Here is a 26,960-nt window from a genome sequence, read left to right on the forward strand (position 1 = left end):
ACATGCAAACACAAACACTTATATACACGCAATTAACCCTCACTAAGACAATCAAGGGTGTAATTATTTCTCTACGATTTCCTACCCTTTGGTGAGAAAATCTAATGTTAGCCCTAATCCTCCCTTCATGGAGGAGTGGTGTATGTGAAGCCACAACGAGACCCAATAGAGCCTATTTTCTCTCTCTCTTCACATCAGGTAGAAAAGCTGACAAGAATAGTCAACAATGGATAGTTGTGTGAAGCAGCGCTGAGTCCGAATGACGGCGAAAAACATTGCTGGCCTGGTTATCTTATAGCTAAGCAAAGATTTGGTGGCAACAGATGAAGTAATTCTTATTGAATGCTATTCCCCTGGAAAAGTCACCAAAAAGTAGTAATAGTCTTGTCTCTAACTGCATGCAATAAGTTGTAAAAAGTCATACAGTGCCACCCACAGTCAGTTCCAAGTACTGCATGAGCAGCAGCATGTGCAATAAAGAGTTTAGTGAGTCTGTAAATGTCTGATTGGTCAAGCTACTCTTACAATTAAGAATCCTGATAAAATCTCCTCCCAACCAAGTAACAGACAGACAAGTCCGTGGCTTTTATTCCCTGCCTTATTGATGAAGTCCCTCCCTCTCGTTCCCTGAACTTTCTCTTTGCCGGTCTCTGTCCCTGCCTCCCTTGTACTTTTCTTGTTTCTATCCCTCCAGCTCGTCTCTAGGTCCCTCTCGCTGTCCCTACCGGTTAGTTTTTCTGTGTCGGGTCCCTGCCTAGTTAATCTAGAGGTGTCCCCCCTGTCCCTCCCATCCCCACCCGCCCACCCTCCCTCTATGGACAAACACATAAGGGCGTGGGGGCCGTCCATGCGGGGGAGCGGCCAATAGCGTCCCTCTCCCTCCCCCCAGATCAGGGCAGTGTAATACACAGATGGATGAGTTTCCCAATCACCCTCCTCCTGCTGGCTCGCCTGCACACACAGAAGGAAGCGCACAGGTAAAGGTGTGTTTATTTAAGAACAATGCAGTATATGAAATGAGTGCATTTAAAAGCTTAGTTAGTCAGGTGTCCAGTGTACCATTGTGATTATACAATCTTTATGTAATTTTTCAAGGATGCTTTAATTCATTTTGATGAAGAAAAGTATCTAAATTGCTAAAAATTAATGGTGTAATAATTACATATATTCAAAAGCCAAGCAGTTTTATGTTTTGCATTTTGTTACCTTGTTGTACCGAAAACTAGCCTTGATACAAAGGTACAGTGGAACTTCGAGATACGAACCCCTCATTGTACGATTGTTTCGATTTATGAACCACAGACAATAGAAATATGCTTCAGTATACGTCTCAGTGTACCAACGTTTCATCTGCCCATATTGTGCCCGGCAGCACATCCATTAAGGCCTATTTGTTTGTCAGCTCAGTGTTGCAAGAATTAGCTACTGTGCTACTTGGTGTGTTTTTAAGTGTTTATTTTTCCAACATGTTTCAAGTTTTTGTCCAAAGAAAGCAATGGACACGCGATGTGTGCTTTGATACATTCAAGAAGTATTCACAGCGTTGTCCACACTGCCTCACCCCTCCTCTCTGCTACACGCCAATGATATTGTATTTTATTTTCATTCCTAATCATTTTAACGACCTCACTGCTAATGTGAAGGAGTTTTATGATTCCAAACCAAGAGTGCACCACAGGACTAGCGACCATACTTGCCAACCCTCCCGTTTTTAGCGGGAGAATCCCGATATTCAGCGCCTCTCCCGACAACCTCCCGACAGAGATTTTCTCCCGTCAAACTCCCGGTATTCAGCCGGAGCTGGAGGTCACGCCCCAAAAAAAAAAAGTCTGCCGCAGCTGCGATTGGACCTGACCAGCCTCCGGGTACAAGTACTGGAGTATCAATTGCTTGCCAGGGAAGATCTTCCCCAGGAAGCAAGGATTGACCGGTTTTGGGCCATGCTAGGGAGAGATGGAAGATTCCACACTCTCGTGCATTTGATGAAAGCACTTTTGTGCGTGCCACACAGCAATGCATCATCAGAGAGGGTGTTCAGCATGGTTAGAAAAATAGAGACAGAGAATAGAAAGAGGATGGACAATTCAACCCTTAACAAAGCATTGTACTTTCAAGTACAACGAGTAGATGAGTGTTGTGTGTGTGTGTATATGTGTAAATACATGAACACTAAAATTCAAGTATTTCTTTTATTTATATATATATATATATATATATATATATATATATATATATATATATATATATATATATATATATATATATATATATATATATATATATATAGCTAGAATTCACTGAAAGTCAAGTATTTATATATATATATATGAAATACTTGAGTTGGTGAATTCTAGCTGTAAATATACTCTCCTCTTAACCACGCCCCTAACCACGCCCCCTCCCCAACCACGCGTCCCACCCCCACCTCCCGATATTGGAGGTCTCAAGGTTGGCAAGTATGCTAGCGACAGTGTGTGTACATGTCGGCAGGGTGGCTTCATACGAGGAGGAGAGTTTAGCCAGCTGATGTTGTTTTGACTTTGTTATTAAATAGAAAGTTGATCATCACCACCTTGTTATGTTTGTTTGATATACTGTACACTTTATATTGTGTTCAAAGTGTACAAAAATTTACTGAAATATGGACTTTTGTCAAGGCTGGAACCCATTATTCATAGTTTTTTATAGGGACTTTTGTTTCCATATACAAACTTTTTTCTTTTTTACAAACCCTATTCAACTGCATGTATCGAACCATGAGAATTGTGTACCCTAACACTCCTATATAAATTACTCCATGTGGGCAAACATGAAAGGAATAATGTCCCTGATTAACTGAAACAATACTACCATATTTTTTGGACAAAAGTCACAGTTTTTTTCATAGTTTGGCCGGGGTTGCGACTTATACTCAGGAGCGACTTATGTGTGAAATTATTAACACATTACCGTAAAATATCAAATAATATTATTTAGCTCATTCACGTAAGAGACTAGACGTATAAGATTTCATCTGATTTAAATGGTAAATGGGTCGTACTTGTATAGCGTTTTTCTACCTTTTTTAAGGAACTCAAAGCGCTTTGACACTATTTTCCACATTCACCCATTCACACACACACATTCACACACTGATGGCGGGAGCTGCCATGCACGGCGCTAACCAGTCCTATCAGGAGTAAGGGTGAAGTGTCTTGCTCAAGGACACAACGGACATGACTAGGATGGTAGAAGGTGGGGATTGAACCAGTAACCCTCAGATTGCTGGCACGGCCACTCTCCCAACTTCGCCACGCCGTCCCGCCGTTCAGCGATTAAGAGTGACAGATTGTTTGGTAAACGTATAGCATGTTCTATATGTTATAGTTATTTGAATGACTCTTACCATAATATGTTACGTTAACATACCAGGCACGTTCTCAGTTGGTTATTTATGCGTCATATAACATACACTTATTCAGCCTGTTGTTCACTATTCTTTATTTATTTTAAATTGCCTTTTAAATGTCTATTCTTGGTGTTGGGTTTTATCAAATACATTTCCCCCAAAAATGCGACTTATACTCCAGTGCGACTTATATAGGTTTTTTTTCCTTTTTTATTATGCATTTTCGGCCGGTGCGACTTATACTTCGGAGCGACTTATAGTCCGAAAAATACGGTAATCATGAATGCTAAGTAAAAAGCTGCAATGTCAAAGTAAAGTCTCTGGATCTTATTCAGATTGCATCAAATTAGATTTGACAATAAAATCCACTTCAACATTGTGAGAAACAAACAAACTCTTTCAACTGAAGGTAAAGAACTTGAGTCCGATGGGTTGCTGGCTATGTGGAGATGTTGCAGTGAGCATTCCTCTTGACTGAGGACCTCAGTTTGTGCACTTATAGTGGTCTCTTTCAACAGAACAATACTCCCAATTCCACAAGGACATCAACCAATGGAAGCACTATCTTTAAGGACCTCTCTTGCAGGTGGTGTTTTATGGTTACTGGGTTGTACTCATCATCAGGAAGGGACTCATTTTTTGACGTTAAATGATGTGAGTTGAGTTACCTCTTGGATGCGTGTGGAGGCTTTAAACACCGTAGCAGGCTGCCAGTCGTTCCTTTAGCAGAGGAGGGAACTGCTCTGAGAACTGCTGCCAGTTCTCCTCTCCAACCTGCTCCTTGAAACCATGCAAGATCTATTGAGGGGAACAGACAAAACAGAGAATTTGTAATGAATAAAATCCTGCTAAGGTCGGGTTTACATGTATAAGAAGCAAGTTAGGAAGTTCTGCATCTCTGCATTTGTATATAATACATTTTCAATACAGTTAATTTGTAAATACAGTGGATGTATTACAACAGCACTATTAACCCTCTTGAGACACTTTAAAAAATGAATACACATGGAGGCATCAATAGATGTTAATAAACCAGTTGCCTAGCAACAAACAAGCAGTTAGTAAGTTTTCATCCTCAGTTTCCTTTATTCAGTCTTCCCTTGCAAAGAGGAAAAAGGCATGAACAGTAATATCTGAGAATTATTGTTGTAGTTATTATAAACCTTACCTTATAGAACATATCTCTCAGATCATCTTTGGGGTTCACCCAAGAAGCGACTGCGTCACAGAAGAAGATGAAGTCCTGAAAATCCAAATCAAACAAAGAATTGCTGTGATGCGGAAGACGCTCAAGAGAAGACGGATCTCTTCTACAAACTGTGAAAAACTAAATCTCACCTGCACTACACCGCCAGGGTTCACGCCAATCATCATGCAAATCCCACGGAAAGCAGAGTCTTTCTCCTCGTTGTCTCGAATGTTGCGCAGTGATGTACACCTGCCACACAAAAGTGCTAATTAGTCTGTTGTATAGGGATCTAAACATTAGCAGTAGCCAGTGGCTGTTAAAGCTTCAATGGCGCACTGGGTGAGACACCCCTGTTGTAAGAAATCCCCAACCTCCAACACACACACATGCAAGGTGCTTGTAATCTCCATATAGGTCAACATATGCCACGGTTTAAAAAAGCCATTAGTTTTTTGCATGTTTTTCATCAAGCGTTAAGATTTTGCACGTTATTCGACTGTCCCTGAACGCACCATAGTTAAGTGCTGTCAGACAAGGTGAAACTACAGCATAACTATCTCTGAAGCTGCCACAGACAAATGTTTAGTTTTCCCTTTCTTCTTTCACTTCATACTTGTTCTCAAATACTGACAGTGTGTGTGAATAAAGAGGAACCGATAGGGGTGCATTAAAAAAAATTGATTCACATTCAAATCACGATTCTTATTCATCTTAGTTCTAAATCGATATGGGAAAAAATTTAAAATAATACATTTTAAAAAAATACTTTTTAGGGTCATCTCCATGCCGTCACCCCAGGAATCTAAATCAGATCGAATCATTAGGTGCCCAAAGATTCACACCCCTAGGAGCCATCGCTTAATAAATCCACCAAATAGAAAAACTAACTGCCGTGACCTTGAAACTCGAACACACACAACTCTACCTTTGCCACTCCAAAGCAGTTAAATTCCAGAAGACATAGCCTCTCTGTTTTAATTACCACTAATTAAAGACAAGACACAAAAACAATTTTTTTTTCTGGTCGGGGCACACACTTGCCCTTCATCAATACCGTCCTGTGCACTCGGCCCGCAGCCAAAATGACGAGACACAAATCTCGCACTATTTTCATGGATATTTATTATAATACACTGTGTAGCCCTTATAATGATACAATTGTGCACTGCTGTGATGAGTTCATTCATAAAGGCATGGTGGAAAGAATGTGGTGGAAACCAACCCATTCATGAGCAATGCCTGATGGGAAAACTCAACTGCCAAAATGTGGGTCTTGCTAAATGGCTTGGCTGATGGCTGTGAGAAAAAAAGAGGCTAAGAGGGAACACAGAGTGATGTGGCGAGCCCACAGAAGACGCATGCTGACTGTGCATCTACAGCTTGCCAATGAAACATGAATTTAGAGTTTAAACAGACTCACCAAGGTCGGATAAACTGAGGCAGCATGGGTGCGACTTCCTGGGGACAGACGTAGCCCAGTCGTCCAATGGTGATTGCTGGAAAAGAGCGAACAGAGTAAAGACTGGGATATACTCTCGCGTCGCGTAGCTTGCGTCCCTCTGACGGCGTCTTGTTTGATTTACAGTTCTTCTGTGGGGGGTGGCGCAAGCCTTGTGATTTTCTCCCAAAACACTAAGGGACAGTGTGTCCAGAAGGAGCAACTGCAGCTGTCATTGAGTGGATATTTACCTTCTTGTGAAGAATGATGACAACCACAAGATCGACATCTTTGTCTGCACTTGAACTAATTATTCAGAAACATCAGTTTACTTTTAATGGAAGTTTTACTTATTAACCTGAGGAAAAAATCTTCGTGAAGATGGACCGTGAAACTTTTTAACAACTCGCGGCAGAACATGCTATTCGGCCATTTGGGACACGAGAGAGCTTTGTAATCGTAAATAAACAAAAATGTTAAATAACTATTTTGACAACATGCTGGTATTAATGTGTATGGTTATGTGTTATTGATGTTTGGCAATTAAAGTTAAAAACAGTGTCGGACTCGTACTTTGTGACTTTCTTCTGGACGCAAAAACACCACAAAGTAATTTTTTTGAGGGTGCACCAGGAGTACACAATATCTGTTTTCATGCAAATGTTTAATTACTGTTGCCTTATTTCATACAATAATGTGTGCATTTCAAGAACAAGAGCAAGTAGAATTAGAAAGTAGAATTAGCAAGTAGAATTAGCAAGTAGATGAATAAAACAGGAGAGAGAATAATATCCACACAGTGTGATAACACTGTGACCCATACATATGAAAGAAAAGATAGTAGATACAACACACTACTTTGAGCTGCATGTTGACAGCACCTGGGGGCAAATTGTCTGAACATTTCGTGGTTTCATAGAGCACGAAAGTTAACACATGGATGCCTGCTCGCCATGAATTATTGTAATCGAATCATGAGGTTCTCAAAGATTCCCACCCCTAGTAACTACACTACTTTAGCGGCTACATAGTCGTCATTGGTGTCTTCAAATGGCCAGTAATAACTAACAAACAGTAACAAAAAAGGATTTCCATTTAAGTGTTTGACTGCTCATATACCTGTGTTCTCCAGTAGGGTCTTAGGGGTGTTTGGTCGATTTATGATCTCAACCAACTGGCTCAGAACCATAGCAATGTACGGTTGCATCTCTACACCTGAGAAAGTGTGAAATTAAAATACAAGTCTGTCGATAGGCATCTCAAATTTAACCAGGCTCACACATAAAAAAATTATACAACTTACCCATCTGCATACAGATCTCTCCGATGGCCCAGGTCGCATTGTTGCAGACAGAGATGAACTCTGGGTTCAGGTTGGTTCCTAAAATAGGCATGAATTCAGCTGAGGGGAAACAAAGGCAGATTAACAAACAAGACACGACCAAAAACGGAGGCACTCTCTTTGTAATATGGGAATAAATGTATTACCAATGCATGGTTTGACATGAGGGAAGCAAGCCTTGGTCAAGTCACCGAGTAGGGCAAAAGAACTTTGCCTTACTTCAGGCATTGTATCCTGGGAAAACAGACAGAGACAAAGAGAGAGAAATGTGAACATACATGAAAAAACACTATTGCATTTGACCAAAGCCAATCACAGTTTGTACAAATAGGTCAACACATGTCATAAAACATGTGTATTGCATATGGTGTCCCACAAGGGTCAGTAAAGGGTCCCCTTCTATTCGTAACATACATCGACAACATTTGTAAAGTATCAGATCTCAGATATCTTAAATACAACGTGGAAGTCTTACGAGAGCACCTTACAAAAGTTATGGACATTACAAAAGCGCACTGAGAAAAATGAAAAATGTTGGGTATGAGGAACACACAAATAGACTTTATAAAGTCACATATCATAAAATGTATGAATCTGATGGAGCTGTTGGATATGTGTGCCAAGCTTGTTGCATCGTATTCAAAAAGACTTGAGGTGGTAATTGCTTCCAAAGATGCATCAACAAAGTTTGAGCAAAGGGTCTGAATACTTATGTATACGTGATTTTTTTTAAAAAGTTTTTAAATTTGATAAAATTTGCAATATTAAAAAAAACGTTTCACATTGTCATTATGAGGTATTTTTCTGCTGAAATTTGAGGACAAAAATGAGTTTATTCCATTCTGAAATTACCGGTAGGCTGTAACATAACAAAATGTGGAAAAAGTGAAGGGCTGTAAATACTTTCCGGATGTATTGAAGATGTGTTTTGTTTGTATTGTCTAGCCCTAGTGGCTCCCTGGAGCTTTTTCAAAAATGTATGAAAATGTAAAAATATATTTTTTTGTTTTAATGTGGTTTCTGTAGGAGGACAAACATGACACCAACCTACGTAATTTTTAGAAAGCCCACTGTGTGATATGTTTGTGTTCATTCTGAACTGATGAGAATATTTGGCGAGCGCTGTTTTTTCCTACTAATTTCGGCGGTCCATGAACTCACCATAGTTGTGTGGACTGTGGCGCAACAGTTTGTTTACATGTATAACTTTCGCCGATCCAGCCACAGAAAGACATGTTTTATGCCACTCCTTCTTTGTCTCATTTTGTCCACCAACAATTTATGATGTGCGTGACTGCACAAAGTTGAGCTTTGCTGATGTTATTGACTTATGTGGAGTGCTAATCAAGCATATTTGGTCAGTGCATGACTGCAAGCTAATCGATGCTAACATGCTATTTAGGCTAGCTGTATGTACATATTGCATCATTATGCCTCGTTTGTAGGCATATTCGAGCTCATTTAATTTATTTTACTTATGTCCTTTTTGTATTTAAAATATATTTGCATGTCTCATGACATATTATCTGCATATAATATTGGCTGCCTTTCTGATAGTTGTTTGTGCAAACGTTACCCAGCTTACCAAAGACTGCAATAAATCCATTAGAAGAAGACACAGCCTGCAGTTTCAATTATATTGAACACACACATCTATACCTTTGGCCCCTCTAAGCCAGTAATTTCCAAGAGTCATTTCAGCCTCTGAGAAGCCTCTGTTTTACTAATGTTTTCCAATGTTGCAAAAATGTGTAGAATAAATTGTGTTTGTTGTGTTTTCGAAATAAGATGGTGAATTGAACTGAACTAAAAGCATAATATTTGTTCTCACAAAATGTGGCCTTTAATTCCAATCATATCTAATACAAGAGATGGATCATAAATTCAGATTTTACAGAAATTGTGTTATTCTTATGGTTGCAATTTGCGCTGCTTTAGAACGTGGCCGTTTTATACCGATAAACTTGTACATGTGTACCGAGCCAGAGTAGTTGACAGACTGAAAATGAACAACTTTGTCTTACTACATACAACATGTTTAGTAGATGACAACTCCTTGCCTGCATGCACTGGAAGAGCAGAGTCATGATGTTGCTGCGAGACACAAGCGTGTCCACATGACCACCCAGTCCCTCAGCCAGGCCGCTCAGGAGATCCAGAGCTACGATCATGAAGTCTTTGTCAGGTGCCTCATACTGATCTGGCTGCTGACTGTACATCTAAGACACACACATATGGAACAATTAGAAAATCCTATAATGGCAACAAACTCACAACATACACAACTTTTTTTTTTGAAAGGTCAATGAATGTGGGCGCAACTCACCATGGCCTGTGCCAGAGTCTTCTGGACAAGAGTGACACAACGCTGGTAGACTGGCTCACAGTACGGGAGGAAGCCACTCTGCAGAGCTGTAGCTACAGATGACAGACACTCAAGCAATGGGAAGAGATCTTTATCTTCATCCTTCAACTCATTCCACTTTGAGATCAGCGGAGGCATCAACTTCTGGATGTACTCCTACAAAGAGAAGAGATTTGGCTTGTGCCATTTTTCTTTTTGAGGCTTAGAAACTAAATAAGAAGTATTTTATGAGGGCAATGGAGCATACAGGCTGGTTCAGATGGTGTCCCACAGAGTCTGCCAGTGTTCCTATGGCATCATAAAGGATGAGCAGGTTCTTGTGCTGGTACTTCCCAAAAGCAAACACCAACGTGTCCAAGATGAAGCTTAAGTAAGGTACCAACTCTGTGCACGCCTCTTCCTCTAGGGTGGCAAAAGCACTTAAAAAAAGAGGTGGTTGGTAAGGCAGAAGTAGTGGCGGTACATGGGGTTAAAGAAGCAATTATCTGTCACTGAATGTACTAACTCATGTTCAAGTCATCTTTTTTGCTCTATTCACCACTACTTTATTAGCCTTGCACTAGGGCTGGACAATTAATAAAAATAATCATGATTATTTCGATTGATTGCATAATTACGATCAATTACACGATTATTCATTAATTTGAAAACATGAGTATGTATTGTACCACCAAAACTCAACTTTAAATTAGTAACGGATAAACCACAGCAAGTAAAATATTTATAATAATAGCAAAACCAATACATTTAAATAACAATAGCAATGTAGAAAACAATCAATTTCAGTTTTTCCGTTTTTTTTATTGATTAGGCATATTCGCGGTGTGTCAAATAAAAAGTAGCAACCATGGTGACGTCCTATAACCTGACTCTTGCCAGATCCTTGCAGTTTGCTGAGCTCCACACAAGGATCTGGGACTTCTCAATAGGAGATGTATTTCAGAAGGCGGGGCCTTGTAAAAAAATTATTGTATGTGATTGGATAAACTACTTGTCCGTTATCTTGAATGACGTGCTACTTCAACCACTCACATCGAAATCAACCCGTGACGCCGATGAGAGCGACGCTGGGAAATCCAAAACAGAACAGCCGACATATTGGATAACGACAGAGCGAAAAATTAGAGAACTTTTACTGAAACAACGCAGCAATGTCAGTAGACGATCGATGTCGCAAAACAGTTGCAATAGCAGAATCAATGTCAGCACACGACTCCTCGCTGCGTGCCGCCATTGTTGTTTGAATCAAACAGTCACTTCGGCGCTACGTCACATCTATGAAATCCCGCCCGGCGATCCAAGATATTTTTTGCTATCTTGGAGTGTGAAATGCCCTCGATCCCAGATCCTTGTGAGGAGCTCAGCTAACTACAAGGATCTGGCGAGAGTCAGGTTAGACATCCCAACCTTCGCGCAGAGACGTGCTCTTTTTTCACTCATTCGCTCCTCATCTTTTTCAATGTCACAAGCTATGGAATTTGCATGCACATTGCGTTTTCATAATCGTGAGAAGCCACGATAAAAATCAAAATTAAAATTTGATTTATTGTCCAGGCCTACCTTGCGCGTATTAGTTATTGAAGCACTTGTTTGTATTTTTAGTTAATCGATAATATTTATTGTTTACATTGAACAGAGAGACTTATTTTAAGGTATATTTTACTATTGTATTTTATTCATCCTTCTGTGTTACAATGTAAATGTGACACTATGTGCCCTTTTTTTGTTTGAAATTGTTTCTTATGTCTGTACAGCCCTTTGGCCAACTGAGGTTGTTTTTAAATGTGCTATATAAATAAATAAACTGAACTGAGATCACAGTCAACCAAGTCAAATTCCTTGTGTGTTAAACACACTTGGCCAATAAATCTGATACTGAAAGATTCTAAATCAGTACCTGCAGGCTGCTTCCTGTACCCTCTTATTGCCATCCAGGATCCGTTTGAGGAGCTCCGTCATAAGAGGCTTCAGGTGTGCGTCCGGGGGCTGGCTGACCACCCAATGAGCATAACGGCTGAGGGTCCAGCAGGCGATGGAACGAACGAGGGCCTTCTTGTCACATAGACACTGGATGAGGTGGGGGATGAGCTCAGGCAAGTAAGGTACCATACCCTGCATGCATCCTGGAGAAAGAAGAAGCGATAGTTCTCAAATACAAAAGTTTGCTCACTTGCCAGTAATAAAATGTTCTCAAAAAGATTCTCAAAACCAAATTTTGTTGTACCATTTGGTCAACGACCTACACCCGGGATGCCCACAGTGGAGCCTGTTGAGATGTTTTGTTTGGCCCACCAAAGGCTAGCTTCCCAAATGTATTACATATTCATACTGACCTCATTCAGGCTCACACAATCATTATTGGCATGTCCGCAAGACTAACTAGTCGCCATCAATTGAAAGTGACGATCTCCACTGCCTAAACTGCTCATTCACGGTGCTGCTGCAAGATTACAATGGCTGTGTTTGACCCGCCCTTGGAAGAAAAAGGTTTTGGCACCCCTGATCTACATTAAACAGTATGGACATTTAAAAGGGGCGATTTGTAAAAACCTATGACCATTTGGTCTTGTAATACCACTTGAGCCATAATTATACCGATTCATTGAACTTTGAATATATTACATTGGTACCTTGGTGGTACTTTCACTGTTATGCTGATGACACCCAATTCTACATGCCCCTTAATATGACCAACATGCCAGATTGTAGTCACCTGGAGGCATGTCTAAATGAAATTAAACAATGGATGTCCAGCATCTTGACGCTAAGAAAACGGAAATGCTGTTTATCGGTCCTGCTCGACACCGGCACCTATTTAATAATACCGCTTTAACATTTGACAACAAAACAATTAAACAAAGCGACTCAGTAAAGAATCTTGGTATTATCTTCGACCCAACTCTCTCGTTTGAGTCACACATTAAGTTTTACTAAAACAGCCTTCTTTCATCTCCAAAATATCGCTAAAATTCGTCCCATTTTGTCCACCACCGACGCTGAGATCATTTTTCATGCGTACGCTACGTCGCGATTACTGTAACATATTATTTTCGGGTCTCCCTATGTCTATCATTAAAAGATTACAGATGGTACAAAATACGTCTGCTAGATTTTTGACAAGAACAACTGGCTCACCTGCACTGGTTTCCTGTGCTCTTAAGATGTGACTTTAAGGCTTTACTACTTACGTATAAAATACTAAACGGTCTGGATCCACCCTATCTTGCTTATTGTATTGTACCATATGTCCCAGCCAGAAATCTGCGTTCAAAGAACTCCGGCTTTTTAGTGATTTTTAGAGCCCAAAAAAAGTCTGCGGGCTTTAAAGCGTTTTTTATCCGGGCTCTAGTACACTGTAGTGCCCTACCGGTAACAGTTAGAGATGCTACCTCAGTAGAAGCATTTAAGTCCCATCTTAAAACTATACTCTAGCCATTAAATATACCCCTTTTTAGACCAGTTCATCTGTTGTCTCTCTTTTTTGCTCTGCCTCGTTATCAGGTGACCACGGATCAGCCTCCACGGAGGACGTGCTAGCTGTTCCAAGTAGGGACCCAGGATAGACCACTCCTCTTTGTATCAGTTGGGGAGGTCTTTACGCCCCGACGTCTCTACATGCAAGAGTATCCCCTTCTGGCCCCACTATAGACTGGCCTCTGACTCTCGCATTATTAGCTGTATCCACTCGGCATCCATTGCACCGGTCACCCAAGGTGGGGGTCCCCACATCTGCGGTCCCTTCCAAGGTTTCTCGTTATCATTGGGTTGAGTTTTTTTCTTGCCCTGATGTGGGATCTGAGCCAAAGATGTTGTTGTGGTTTGTGCAGCCCTTTGATACATTTGTGATTAAGGGCTATATAAGTACACTTTGATTGATTGAATGATTGATACCTAAACTTCAAATCCCCCAACTTAAGAGTGTTTTGAGATAAGAGCTGTCTCTTGGGTAATTGTTAAGCTTTAATTTCCAAACAAAAACTTGATTTACAAGCATCTCCACCATTATTTGGTATAGCAAATGTCACAGTGAACCCCATAAGATCCGCTCAAAACATCCAGTCTTACTCACTAGCATTAACTTGTAGCTAAAGATGGACATAACTTTTTTTCTCCAACCATGGGAAAAAAAGTGAGTGTGAAGGTCAGTGCTGAGAAAAAGAAGCGGATTATATTTTTTGGATTAAAAAAAAATATCCTCAAATACATGACAGTGGGTTGCCACCTTGACGAAACGATTCGAGTATCGCTGCTAGTCTGCACCATACTGAAACAGCCAAGAATGTTATAATATCTACAAAACCCAAAACCAGTGAAGTTGGCACATTGTCCATCCATCCATTTTCTACCGCTTGTCCCTTTTGGGGTCGCGGGGGGTGCTGGAGCCTATCTCAGCTGGGGTACACCCTGGACAAGTCGCCACCTCATCGCAGGGCCAACACAGATAGACAGACAACATTCACACTCACATTCACACACTAGGGCCAATTTAGTGTTGCCAATCAACCTATCCCCAGGTGCATGTTTTTGGCGGTGGGAGGAAGCCGGAGTACCCGGAGGGAACCCACGCAATCACAGGGAGAACATGCAAACTCCACACAGAAAGATCCCGAGCCCTAGATTGAACTCAGGACTACTCAGGACCTTCGTATTGTGAGGCACGTGCACTAACCCCTGCGCCACCGAGCTGCCGTTGGCACATTAGTGATTTTCAGAGCCTCAAATTGTTTTTGGAAACTGTAGACGTCGTGTCCTCCGGACCAAAGAAGAAAAGAACAATCCGGACTGTTATAGGCACAAAGTTCAAAGGCCAGCATTTGTTAAGTTAAGTTAAGGTACCAATGATTGTCACACACACACTAGGTGTGGCGAAATTATTCTCTGCATTTGACCCATCACCCTTGATCACCCCTTGGGAGGTGAGGGTAGCAGTGGGCAGCAGCGGTGGCCATGCCCGGGAATCATTTTTGGTGATTTAACCTCCAATTCCAACCCTTGATGCGGAGTGCCAAGCATTTGTGATGGTATGGGGGTGTATTAGTGCCCAAGGCATGGGTAACTTACACATCTGTGAAGGCACCATTAATGCTGAAAGGTACATACAGATTTTGGAGCAACATGTGTTGCCATCCAAGCAATGTATGTTTCATGGACGCCCCTGCTTATTTTAGCAAAACAATGGCATGTCACATTCTGCACGTGTTACAACAGCGTGGCTTTGTAGTAAAGGAGTGCGGGTACTAGCCTGGCCTGCCTGTAGTCCAGACCTGTGTCCCATTGAAAATGTGTGGCAGATTATGGAGCGTAAAATACGACAACTGAGACCCCGGACTGTTGAACAACTTAAACTGTACATCAAGCAAGAATGGGAAATAATTCCACCTGAAAAGCTTCAAAAATTGGTCTCCTCAGTTCCCAAACTTATACTGAGTGTTGTTAAAAGGAAAGGCGATGTAACAGTGGTAAAAATGCCCCTGTGCCAACTTCTTTGCAATGTGTTGCTGCCATTAAATTCTAAGTTAATGATTATTTGCAAAAAAATGAAGTTTCTCAGTTAAAACATTAAATATCTTGTCTTTGCAGTGTATTCAATTGAATATAAGTTGAAAAGGATTTGCAAATCATTGTATCCTGTTTTTATTTACGATTTACACAACGTGCCAACTTCACTGGTTTTGGGTTTTGTAAACGGCAGACATGCATCCATGCAAATGGATTGTGTTGATGGTGTGTTTGATAGAGAAGCAGCTGCAAGGAGATACCATAGAAGTCCCCTCTCCAAGGTGAATGTTGTATTTTAATATTACATCACAAAACTACCATCGTTTTTATTAGTACATTCTATTTTATTGTTTTTATACAATATTTCTTATCCAAGTTAGATACAATAGATACAATATTTTGTATCTAACTTATCAATTACAAATTCTGCTGTATGGCACCAATTGAATTGATTCCTATTAATTGCATGAAGACGTTGCTTTGTGACACAAGTGTTTTGAGATAAGAGCTCCGTCACAGAACCAATTTTACATTGTCAGCAAAGATATTCACCTTTTCAGTTCAGTGGTTAACATTGGAAGAGCTAGAAAAAACATGCTGGACATGCTGCCACTACACAGCAACAATAAATTATAAATGGAAGAACAATGCAGTCAGTCCACATTTTACAGCAAGTATAACAGCATACTTTGTGTCCATTCATCCAGAAAAACATTTGTAAAGTCTGAGGTGACTGATGTTAGACCTGCGAGAGGGCCTGTTGCTCACAATCTCAATACTACATAATTCCAGAATTCTTTCCTACCAAACTCAGCCAATTCTTGTATGTTTATGTTAATCAACTGGTATAGGGGTTCATTCCTTGCACATGCTAAAGAAGTCAGTGTTAAACTCATCCAAAAAATAACAAGTACCCACATCCATTTCACTTTGAGTGTGACAAATGTTTGGTTTGGAAAACCTGTTCACTAAAATGCCAACAGCAGGTCTCACCTTCGGCTATGGCCCCCAAGACCAGGATGCCAGACTCTTTGATGACCCAGTCCAAGTGGAAGAGCAGGCCTTTGAGCAGGGGAAGGAGATGAGGAAGCAGCTCCTCTCGAAACACATTGGCCAGAACATCCAGCGCCGCAGCAGAACATTTACCTGAAAGTAAGTATCAAATCCTATTCAGCTCTGAAATCATATTAAATGTCCCTGGAAAACATAATGTGTGAATGTGTGTGTGTGAATGGGTGAATGTGGAAATAGTGTCAAAGCGCTTTGAGTACCTTAAGGTAGAACAGCGCTATACAAGTTAGTCAATCTTGTACCACACAGAATAAAAGCATTGGAAGAAAAATACAATGATCCAGAAAGATAGTACTCACGTAGGTTCCAGTCAGACAGAGTATCGTCATCATCGTCATCATCATCGTCAATGTCTTCGCCCTCCTCACCATCCCCTCCTTCATGCTGCAGAGTGACCGTGCGAGACTTGTGGAAGCGAGGTTTGATGTCTTGCTCGCTGTCTGGAACCGCTTCATCCTCCTCTACATCACCCTGGAGGACAACAGAGCATTTGATGAACAAGGATAAAAAGAAGTAGGCAGCGGAGGGTATTTTCATGGGGGTAATGGCCTCACCTTAAGAAGAATGATATCAATCTCAGAGTATTTCATCCCATTCACCAAAATTGGGATGAGTCTAAAAAGACAGCAGAGCACAATTCTTAGCTGTTGTTGTGCATATGAGACGTGTGGAGTTCTTTGTTATGACATTAATCCAGTCCATTGAGCTGCTGGCATGTGAGAACTTACTGGAGCAAGTGGCCAGACAGGGCCTCTTTACAGATGGGCTGTTCAGCCAGAGTCAGCCAGAACTCACAGGCCTCCAAAGCCACATTCTCATCTGGGTCTTGGGTCCGCTGCAGCATGTACTGAAGGGTAAACAACCAGAGGATGATGCTGATGCTGATGGTGAAGAGCATGAGAAAGGCATCTGCGGTTAACGAAGGTCACATCCTTACCTGGATGATGCTGTGCATGTGCGGGATGAGGCGGTCAATGCGGACTTCCAGCAGCATTACTAGGGCCCTGCAGACATTCTTGCGCACCTCACTGTCCTCATCACCTGCCAGTGCAAAGAGACTCTGGATAGGAAAGAGACAAGGAGAGAGAAAGAGAGTAAATTATTGGAGGAGGTTCAAAAGAGGAGCAACTTATGAAGGAAGGAAGTTAATAAAGATATTTGGTCACAAAAGCTACACTGGACTTTTTAAGCATAAAAACAGGTACAGTATAAGCTTGCACCGGTAAATTTGAGGTCACAAACATCACAGCAGTTATACCCACTTATTTTTTTCTTGCATACAATATGACGCAGTAGAAAATGGATGGATGGATGGATGAATCACATTTTTGCTGCAGTGAAACAAAGTAGTGGTGCAAAACACATTCACACACTAACACCCACAAATCAGTGGTGTGAAGTAATGCAGCGGAGGGAGCACTACACAAAATACTGTAGTTATTTCTATTTCTTACACTTTATAAAAGATATTCAGTGTGTTTCTCAAAATCGGATTAATATGAATAGTCAACGATTTAGGACGTTATGAGTTTACGAACGCACTCTCACTAATTATTATAATTGTACAAAAAGAAAAGTAGATTGTGTTAAGTGCATTTATATATGTGGGATAATAGGACATTACCATTGTTCTATATAGTTAACTTCGTAACGCCATTATGTCGTGAGGGACTCTTTTGGGGTCAGCACGCAAAAGGAAAAGTAAGTGAAGTGAAATTAGACATAGTAAAACACTCAGTGGAGCAATCAACATTGTTTCTCCTTCCTTTGCAACACCCCTTCTAATGTGCAAGACAACTACAGGGATAAACCAAAATATTTATTGTCTTTATTTATCTTATTGTTGTACAGTATTTCATTTTTTTAACCATTAATCATACATCCTTTGTGTGTTGTTGTACAGTGAGTGACATAGGTTATAATTTAATCTGGGTCAAATTGTAACATATTTGACAACATTTGCATATCCATGACGTTTGTACGATAAAAAGGTGAAAAGTAGACATTTTGGTATTTAAATCTGCTGCTACAAATTTAAAATGCTGTTTCTTTGCTCACAAATGACAAGCCACATATTTTTATGACAGGAGCAGCCAAAGTGATTTGCGCACTTGTAGAACTACAAATGCTTTGATGAAAACATGGGCCAATCTTGTACCGTGAATGTGGTTTAGCCACCTTACCATTATCTCCTCATAGTCTTCAAACCAGTAACGATGGCTAAACACGCAGAACTAGCTTGGAACTGATTTTTTTATTGTGTCAAAGCAAATACACTATAATTATGACAAGCATAATCCATCCAGTCAATCCGTGTAAAACATTTTCTAGGAGCAGCAATACACTTACTGGAAAGTCTAAAAAACCTTGCAACAAGAAATGTAATTAAAAGTTGTTGATTTTTGGGGTTAAGCAGATTTTTTATGCATATACTTGATTACCAACCACAATCCTGCCTTATATTTCTCTCCCCAAATGTCCGACAGTTCTTTACAATGCATGTTTTTTCTTTTCTACTGTTCTGTCTATAGTAGGCTAGAGATGATACTAGCTCGAAATCAAACGGAACGTCATTTGTTTTTACAGTGAAGTTAGTAAAAAGTGAAAAATTATACAAGTTAATAAAAATACTCACCTCAATGAAAGTGTCAATAATATCCATCAGAGCCTGAGCTCGACCAATTATGAACTGGTTCACGCATGCGATAGCGTGGGACCTGAGGGGACGAAAATGTTGGGGTTTAATACAGGCTTTAAGTATAGACAAATTAATAAAGATAGGGGAAACACTATTAATGTACAATTATCATAATAAAAGACTCAGTACAAACTGGAATTCACCAATAGAAGAAGGACAATAGATCATATTACTGTAGTTATATTTTGTGAGAGACATTTAGCTCCCGTTTTATTTATCTTAACATTAAAATTATTGGTCAAAGTATTTTTTTAATCAGATCAACCACACATTTGAATTGTGATTAGGGCTGCATAATTAGGTCCTGTTGGAGTTAGGTTTCACCAGTAGGGGTTTCCTCACCCATTTTTGCACTGACGTATGCATTGACCTGATCCGTCTGACCATGTAACAAGCCACCCCGCCTTTCAGGTAACCATCCGCTGTTAAGGTAACGAAGCATATACAGTCAAAATAAATTGCATGATTGATCTGCGTTTACACTTGATTAATGCAATATTTTTGTGTGGTTAATCGCAGTTGCTAACTTTCACAGCCCTAACTCAAATTCAAGCATTTTCGTGAATGTTAAGCACCAGAGTAAAGAAACGCTTTTAAAAAAGTTCATATTATGGTTTTTTTTCTACATTTAAAACACTTCCTCATGGTCTACATAACATGTAATAGTCTTGCAATTATCAAAATTGTGCATCGATTTAAATACAGTACATACATACATATACACTCACGGTACATACATTCCTACACATTCACTGTAAAAACATATACAAGTACATATGTATACCTACACTCATAAATATAATCACGTTTTATCAAACATATATCAACGTTGTTCCCCTAGGGGAAACTGGGTAAAACACGGCACACTGTCAAAGCTTAACCTATTGTTACTATAACAATCTATAAAGTTAATACAGTTCCCTTTCTCTTTCTTTCCCTCCATTTTTCTGCTTTCTTTTTTAATTCAAGTTATCATTACATATACAGTATGTATTGTTGCATTTGAAACAACTGTATTATTAATAATAGAGGTAATTATTATTCATTATCAATAGGAAAAGGGTGGAGTGCCATCTCCGGGTTGCGGAGGAGACCCTGCCCCAAGTGGAGGAGTTCAAGTACCTGGGAGTCTTGTTCACGAGTGAGGGAAGAGTGGATCGTGAGATCGACAGGCGGATCGGTGCGGCGTCTTCAGTAATGCGGACGCTGTATCGATCCGTTGTGGTGAAGAAGGAGCTGAGCCGGAAGGCAAAGCTCTCAATTTACCGGTCGATCTACGTTCCCATCCTCACCTATGGTCATGAGCTTTGGGTTATGACCAAAAGGACAAGATCAAGGGTACAAGCGGCCGAAATTAGTTTTCCTCCGCCGGGTGGCGGGGCTCTCCCTTAGAGATAGGGTGGTTCGGGCATCTGGTCAGGATGTCACCCGAATGCCTCCCTAGGGAGGTGTTTAGGGCACGTCCGACCGGTAGGAGGCCACGGGGAAGACCCAGGACACGTTGGGAAGACTATGTCTCCCGGCTGGCCTGGGAACGCCTCGGGATCCCCCGGGAAGAGCTGGACGAAGTGGCTGGGGAGAGGGAAGTCTGGGCTTCCCTGCTCAGGCTGCTGCCCCCGCGACCCGACCTCGGATAAGCGGAAGAAGATGGATGGATGGATTATCAATAGGGCTATTTATATTGCTATTTTATTGCTCCATTTGTACTGCAATAATGTTCATTGTCATTTCTGCGTTATGAATATTTACTTCACTAAATGCTTCTTTGCTCTCACTTTTCGTATCATATTTGTACATATCATATTTTCTGATGTTGTTCTGTTGTTGTCTCTCCGTCTTATTCCCCTCTTGTCCCCACAATTTCCCCCTCACTCTTCCTTTTCTTTTTCTATTTTCTATCCCCTCCTGCTCCGGTCCGGCTGCGCCAAACATGAATATAAATCCATTTAATAAAGTCGAATTCAAACAAGGCAACAAGAGCAGTATCCCGTGCTTATCTTTTGCAAAGTAAATCTGTAGAGCAAATATGGGCATCTACATCAACAATATAATTTGCCTGGGCAGCTGGAAAAAACTAAAAATAAATAAATAAATAATCAGATATGAAAAAATTATTATTATTTCCGGCTTAAGGCTTAACCCGGAAAACGCGCGCATTTGTTACACTGTCTGTGATTGCAAATAGGGGCGGCCCATTTCGCTTCATAACAGAACTTTCGATAAAACTAAGGTAACGTGTTGGTATTGCTGCGACAAATGTTTTTATCATCGGCGCACATCAAGTTTAAAATACCATCTTAAAGCGAAACACATACGGTACTCGAGGATGGCGCGACAGCGTTGCCAATCTTCTTGGCAACTTTTTTTGTGAACAGCTACTAGCAACAAATCTAGTGACTTTTCCCTGTGATATTGGATACTTTTTTGTGTCTTGGAGACTCTCAGGTGAAAGCAAACAGCAGTCACCATCCTCAGTGAGCAGTGACTGGGGTTGTCCGGGCCCATAGTTAAATGCTAGCAAGCATGAATGCTAGCTACATCCACAACAGGCAAAGGAGAACGCTACGCTGGTAAAGTTTACTGATTCAATGTTGTCAAATAAAGCAGCACAATTAAGTTAAACATATGCCTTTGCTAAAAGGGACAGCCATTGCATGTAGGACATCTAACATCATCAAGTCCTGCAGAAGATGTTTTTCATATCACCACAGCTGATCCGAGGCACAATTACATCAAGGATAAACCAACTGTATTGCACAAACAAGAGCAGCAACTTGCAACTACTGAATGTGCATTTATTTTGCTTCCTGGAGTAATCACAAAGAGCCGTGGTCGCATTTTACCAAAAAAAGAGATCAGCATTGTCATCTGAAAAAGGCAAACAACCTTGTTTGTTTCAACAACTATTTAAAATACAGAAGAGTAAATGGTGCACCAATGTTAAGTTGTTTATGAGTGTGTTTACTTCATTATTGATTAGTAACTGTACCTTGTTTGCAAAATTATTGCCAACTTTATAGACTTTTAAAATGTGCACTTAATTTTTACTATACTTACTGTCACCGAGTTTTTAGCAAATCAATTACTTGCGGTTCAATAAAACATTTAAAAAGCATACCTGTATGACATTGACTACCAAATTGCATTTGTACCCAAACATTGGGGTATTTTCCGCCAATTTTATTTATGCAAGCAAAATAACTCATGATTAATCATGATTTATCACAGGTTTAGAGTGTGATTAATATGATTTTTTTTTAAATAACTTGACAGCCCTAGTTAAAACTATAGGTTACTTTTTATTAGATAATGTCATCAATGGAGGATTTTAGCATGCATGTGCATGTATGGGCCAGTCTGCCCCACAACAAGAGAATAGAGAAAAATAAGGAACTTTTATACTACATCGCCAGACTACCAACTGGATATAAATGGCAACCCCGTGCAAAACTTTTAGGGTAAACCTCTACCTGTACCATATATATTCACAACTTAAGTCTCAAATTCCAAACGGCTCGTTTGGAGCAAGTTTGAAAGAAGGAAAGATTGTTTTAATCTCAGCCATGCCTCCATGGTTTGATTATAATAATCTGGGAGTTCTGGGAATTCCAAATACACAGAAACAGGTACCACCATCGGGTAAGAAAAGTTGGATTTGCTTGAAATGATCCCTTTTACAAAGACACATTGAAGCTGTTGCAACCAACCTGATCTTGGGGCTGCAGTGCTTAAAAAACTGCAGGAACTTGGGAATCATGATGTTGAGTGGCCTGTTCAGTGCATCACTATCCAACAACTCTGACGAGTCTTCACAGATCTTCTGCAAAGCTCCGAAAGAACCCTGAAAGATTGATTCACTATTGACAAATTTACCCACTGTGACAAAAACTTCCATTGTATATGCGACCATGCCAGTCTGACCTCACAAGTGTTGTAGTCTTCTGAGTTCAGTAAATTGCACAGCTGCGGCAACAGTTCAGGCCAGGTCTGCAGCTCGCCTTTGGAGGCAATGGTAGTGATCAGGATACCTTGATGGCAGGAATACAAACGTTAGACACAAATACAAGGTTTCTATATTTCAGAGCATATTATTTAAAAAAAAAAAAGGGTTACACTACCACATTACCTGCAGAAATGTATCCACCTACATAGCACTCTGACTCACAATGGCTACGCTATCTTTCTTTCCCTCTCACCGCACTCACCGATTGTAGCTCTGATAAGGGGCGAAGGGTCTCCGATGTTGTTGAGGCATTCTCGTTTGATAAAGTCAGCCACATTGGGAGGGAAGTTCTGGTAGTGAGCCTTTACATTGTTCTTCAGTATCAGGCCACTGAGAGATCGAGTGGGCTCGTCTACAGGGGGAAAAAAGCAACGGCGATTAACTAAAATCCGTAATAGCATACAACAATACTGTGGTGGCAAATTTAGTTGCGATTACGCACCCTCAGATTTGAGGCTTGTCAGGACAAAGATGAGATAGTTGTTGAAATCTGGAAATTGGTTAAGTTGCTCCAATTTCTGCAGGCTGCGTTAAGGAGCTCAACCAGACACATTGCAAAAGCTCACAAACCCCCACATACCTTGCATGGTTGCTTTATTCTTGAAGACCAGCCTTACAACCAAATCATGGATTATGCTGCTCTATTTCCCAGCTTGGACATAGCGTCTGTAAGGATACTTCTTGCACAGCTCTCTGTGTGGCTGTGTCTGGAGACTGGGAGTCCTTGAGTAGCTGGAGCACTTGCTGCAGACCTTGTTCATCTGGTTGCCACTCCATCCTGCAGCACAGAACCACAACGTGTTTTGTAGCACACTCATCACACTGTCACCTTTACCAGTCCTCACGGAATACAGTCCAGGATGCACGAGCAAGGCGTCCAATGTGGGAACATCCTTTGATGGGTTGATTGGCAACACTAAATTGGCCCTAGTGAGTGTGAATGTTGTCTGTCTATCTGTGTTGGCCCTGCGATGAGGTGGCGACTTGTCCAGGGTGTACCCCGCCTTCCACCCAAATGCAGCTGGGATAGGCTCCAGTCCTCATGGAATACAGTACAGGATACATGAGCAAGGCGTCCAATATGCGAACATCCGTTTCTATAAAGCAACTACTAGAATGGATCACATTCATGTGAATACTGAATTGAACGAGATTTTTCTGTGTGGAGTTTGCATGTTCTCCCCGTGACTGCGTGGGTTCCCTCCGGGTACTCCGGCTTCCTCCCACCTCCAAAAAAACATGCACCTCAGGATAAGTTGATTGGCAACACTAAATTGGCCCTAGTGAGTGTGAATGTTGTCTGTCTGTCTATCTGTGTTGGCCCTGCGATGAGGTGGCGACTTGTCCAGGGTGTACCCCGCCTTCTGCCCGAATGCAGCTGGGATAGGCTGCAGTCCTCACAGAATACAGTACAGGATACAGGAGCAAGGCGTCCAATATGCGAACATCCGTTTCTATAAAGCAACTGCTAGAATGGATCACATTCATGTGAATACTGAAGTGAACAGGATCTTTCTGTGTGGAGTTTGCATGTTCTCCCCGTGACTGTGTGGGTTCCCTCCAGGTACTCCGGCTTCCTTCCACCTCCAAAAAAACATGCACCTGGGGATAGGTTGATTGGCAACACTAAATTGGCCCTAGTGAGTGTGAATGTTGTCTGTCTATCTGTGTTGGCCCTGGGATGAGGTGGCGACTTGTCCAGGGTGTACCCCACCTTCCACCCGAATGCAGCTGGGATAGGCTCCGTGACCCCGAATGGGACAAGCGGTAGAAAATGGATGGATGGATGGATGGATGGGTGCGTTATGACGCAATTTAGCATCGCCATTCATGTTTTATCTCCCGGGATCCCAACACACACATTTTACAGTAAATACCCACTTTAAATAGACAATGAAGATTACATTTTATTCTTACAGCATGAGAGGCCCAAACAATCTGGCCGAAAATGTCTAGCGAACTAGCTTAGCGTCGTTATAACCGTTAATACGTAACTTACAGAGCAAAAACACAGTCGAAGGCAGTCTTATGTTTACTATCGTATCAGCGCTTCTTCCGCAGCTCGGGTTATAAACTGGAATCACTGCCACTGAGAGAGCAAACAGGGCGCATTAATATTCATAACAGAGCCGTCGGGTTTAGCAAAGCTAAGCTAGCTAGCATCTTCTTGAATGTACCGCGAAAATGTTACCTGTTCGCTCCGATGTGTCAAACGTAGCTTTTCCCTTGGCAATTCCGTGGATATACTGAAACGACGGACATTAAACGAGTACAACAGTGATTTGTTGGACTGGAAAGCAACTTCGGGTCTCTTGAGATGTGACTGACGGCTGTGCTGCTCGCTGGTTGTGTGACACAGATTGCATGCCTGGCTATCAAGCCGGTGATCAGCAGGAGGGCACTCGGCTTCCGTACGGGGCGGGTTGTCAAGCTAAGTCTACGACCCGACTTCCATCCGTGAGGAGATACTGCATATAAATCACTCTAATAACAGCTTGTTGGTCGACTTTTTAAACATTGAACATGTCTTTTTAGCGTTGGTAGAATTGTGCTGCCTCTATGAACACACATTCTGCGAGTTGTTTTTCAATGTGTACCAAATTTGATCGCTAGGTGGGGTCTGTTTATTTATTCTGTAGGGGTGGCCAATACTGCTCATTTTGGTATCGATCCAATACCAGGGATTTTTGGACAAGTATCGCCGGTATCGATACGTTTCACTTGGACATTTTTCAAGAAGATTGTAATGTTTTATTGATCGGGATAATGATTATAATTAAAACACAAGACAAAGATTTTAGGCAAACAAAAACAATGATCAACACTTTTATACCAAAGGGCTATCTATACATGTGGGGTTCCTTAGGGAAACTAGGATTAGTCAGTTTTGAGACCCCCTCCCAGAAACCCAGAACTCAGGTTAGAAATCTGGGGGTAATAATGGAATCAGACTTGAACTTTAACTTGACTTTAAGTCAATAACATCAGAAGCTTTGTATCATCCGAAAACATTGCCAAAATCAGAGGGATAATGTCTAAATCAGCCTTAGAAAGCATAATCCATTCCTTTGTCTCCAGTATGTCCGACCACAGTAATGGTCTTCTCACTAGGCTCTCTAAACAAACTGTAATGCAGCTGCAGTACAATTATGATTATTTTCATTAAGATTTTATTTAAAATGTTGCCTTCTTGTAATTTTCTTAGAAGCACTTTGAATTGCCATGCGTAGAAATTGTGCTCTATAAATAGACTTGCCTTTGCCTACTTGAGAATAATTTAACAATGTGCAATACAAGATTACACAAAATAATAAATGTTTCTCTTTTGTCCTTACCTTACATTAGTGCTTCTAAATTATGTTTTGTCCTGCCCCACTTTGGAGACCTATTTTGTTTTTCCAGCAACTCAAAGAAAATAAATCAAAACATTTAATATGTATAGAAATATAGAAATGTTCTCACACACCCTGAATTGAAATCTTATTAGAAATTGACAACATTGATGTATTTCTTTCTTTCTTCATAATCTCTCAACTGAAGGGTTATGAGTGTATAATTGGTCATATTTACTGTTTGAGCGTGTTTTAAATTTGAGCAGAGAACTAAAAAGGTTCATGTTAGTATCGATTCGATACTGACACCGCCCTTTTATTTATATAATATATCAATCCGCCCACCTGTATCATTCTGCTGCATAAACTACAGTGGTACTTTGGTTTCCATAAACCATACTTGCCAACCCTCCCGTTTTCAGGGGGAGAATCCCGGTATTCAGCGCCTCTCCCGACAACCTCCCTTCTCCCGACAAACTCCCGGTATTCAGCCGGAGCTGGAGGCCACGCCCCTTCCAGCTCAATGCGGACCTGAGTGGGGACAGCCGTTCTCACGCCCGCTTTCCCAGCAGCTTGCCTGCCCAATGACGTCATAACATCTACGGCTTTTAGAGAGTAGAGTGCACAACAAGCAG

At 41.0% G+C, this 26,960-nt stretch overlaps 1 protein-coding gene across 1 annotated transcript; it reads right to left on the reverse strand.

Annotated features, from left to right (window-relative positions):
• Nucleotides 1–788: 788 nt before the first annotated feature.
• tnpo2b (transportin 2b) lies at nt 789–25,577 on the reverse strand. The gene is made up of 24 exons (XM_062032510.1): nt 25,185–25,577; nt 23,672–23,771; nt 23,436–23,511; nt 23,196–23,345; nt 22,912–23,018; nt 22,698–22,831; nt 18,928–19,009; nt 17,230–17,352; nt 17,021–17,139; nt 16,847–16,907; nt 16,592–16,763; nt 16,215–16,367; nt 11,620–11,845; nt 9,970–10,141; nt 9,684–9,878; nt 9,418–9,576; nt 7,504–7,591; nt 7,319–7,417; nt 7,135–7,230; nt 5,998–6,073; nt 4,727–4,826; nt 4,557–4,631; nt 4,057–4,186; nt 789–951 (listed from the first exon to the last, which is right to left on the reverse strand). The coding sequence occupies exons 2-23, from the start codon at nt 23,768–23,770 to the stop codon at nt 4,079–4,081; spliced, it is 2,670 nt and encodes an 889-aa protein (XP_061888494.1). The 5' UTR covers nt 23,771; nt 25,185–25,577; the 3' UTR covers nt 789–951; nt 4,057–4,078.
• Between the last annotated feature and the right edge of the window lie 1,383 nt (nt 25,578–26,960).

The sequence above is a fragment of the Entelurus aequoreus genome, linkage group LG22 (genome assembly GCF_033978785.1).
Source record: "Entelurus aequoreus isolate RoL-2023_Sb linkage group LG22, RoL_Eaeq_v1.1, whole genome shotgun sequence".
NCBI classification, from domain to species: Eukaryota; Metazoa; Chordata; class Actinopteri; order Syngnathiformes; family Syngnathidae; genus Entelurus; species Entelurus aequoreus.

Excerpts from the sequence above, each read along its gene's own strand:
- tnpo2b (XM_062032510.1), bottom strand. The coding sequence starts at position 23,770 with ATGGAGTGGCAACCAGATGAACAAGGTCTGCAGCAAGTGCTCCAGCTA. Across the intron at positions 16,764-16,846 it reads TTGATATCATTCTTCTTAAG|GGTGATGTAGAGGAGGATGA; the intron begins GTGAGGCCATTA and ends GTTGTCCTCCAG. Across the intron at positions 4,187-4,556 it reads TGAGAGATATGTTCTATAAG|ATCTTGCATGGTTTCAAGGA; the intron begins GTAAGGTTTATA and ends TCCCCTCAATAG.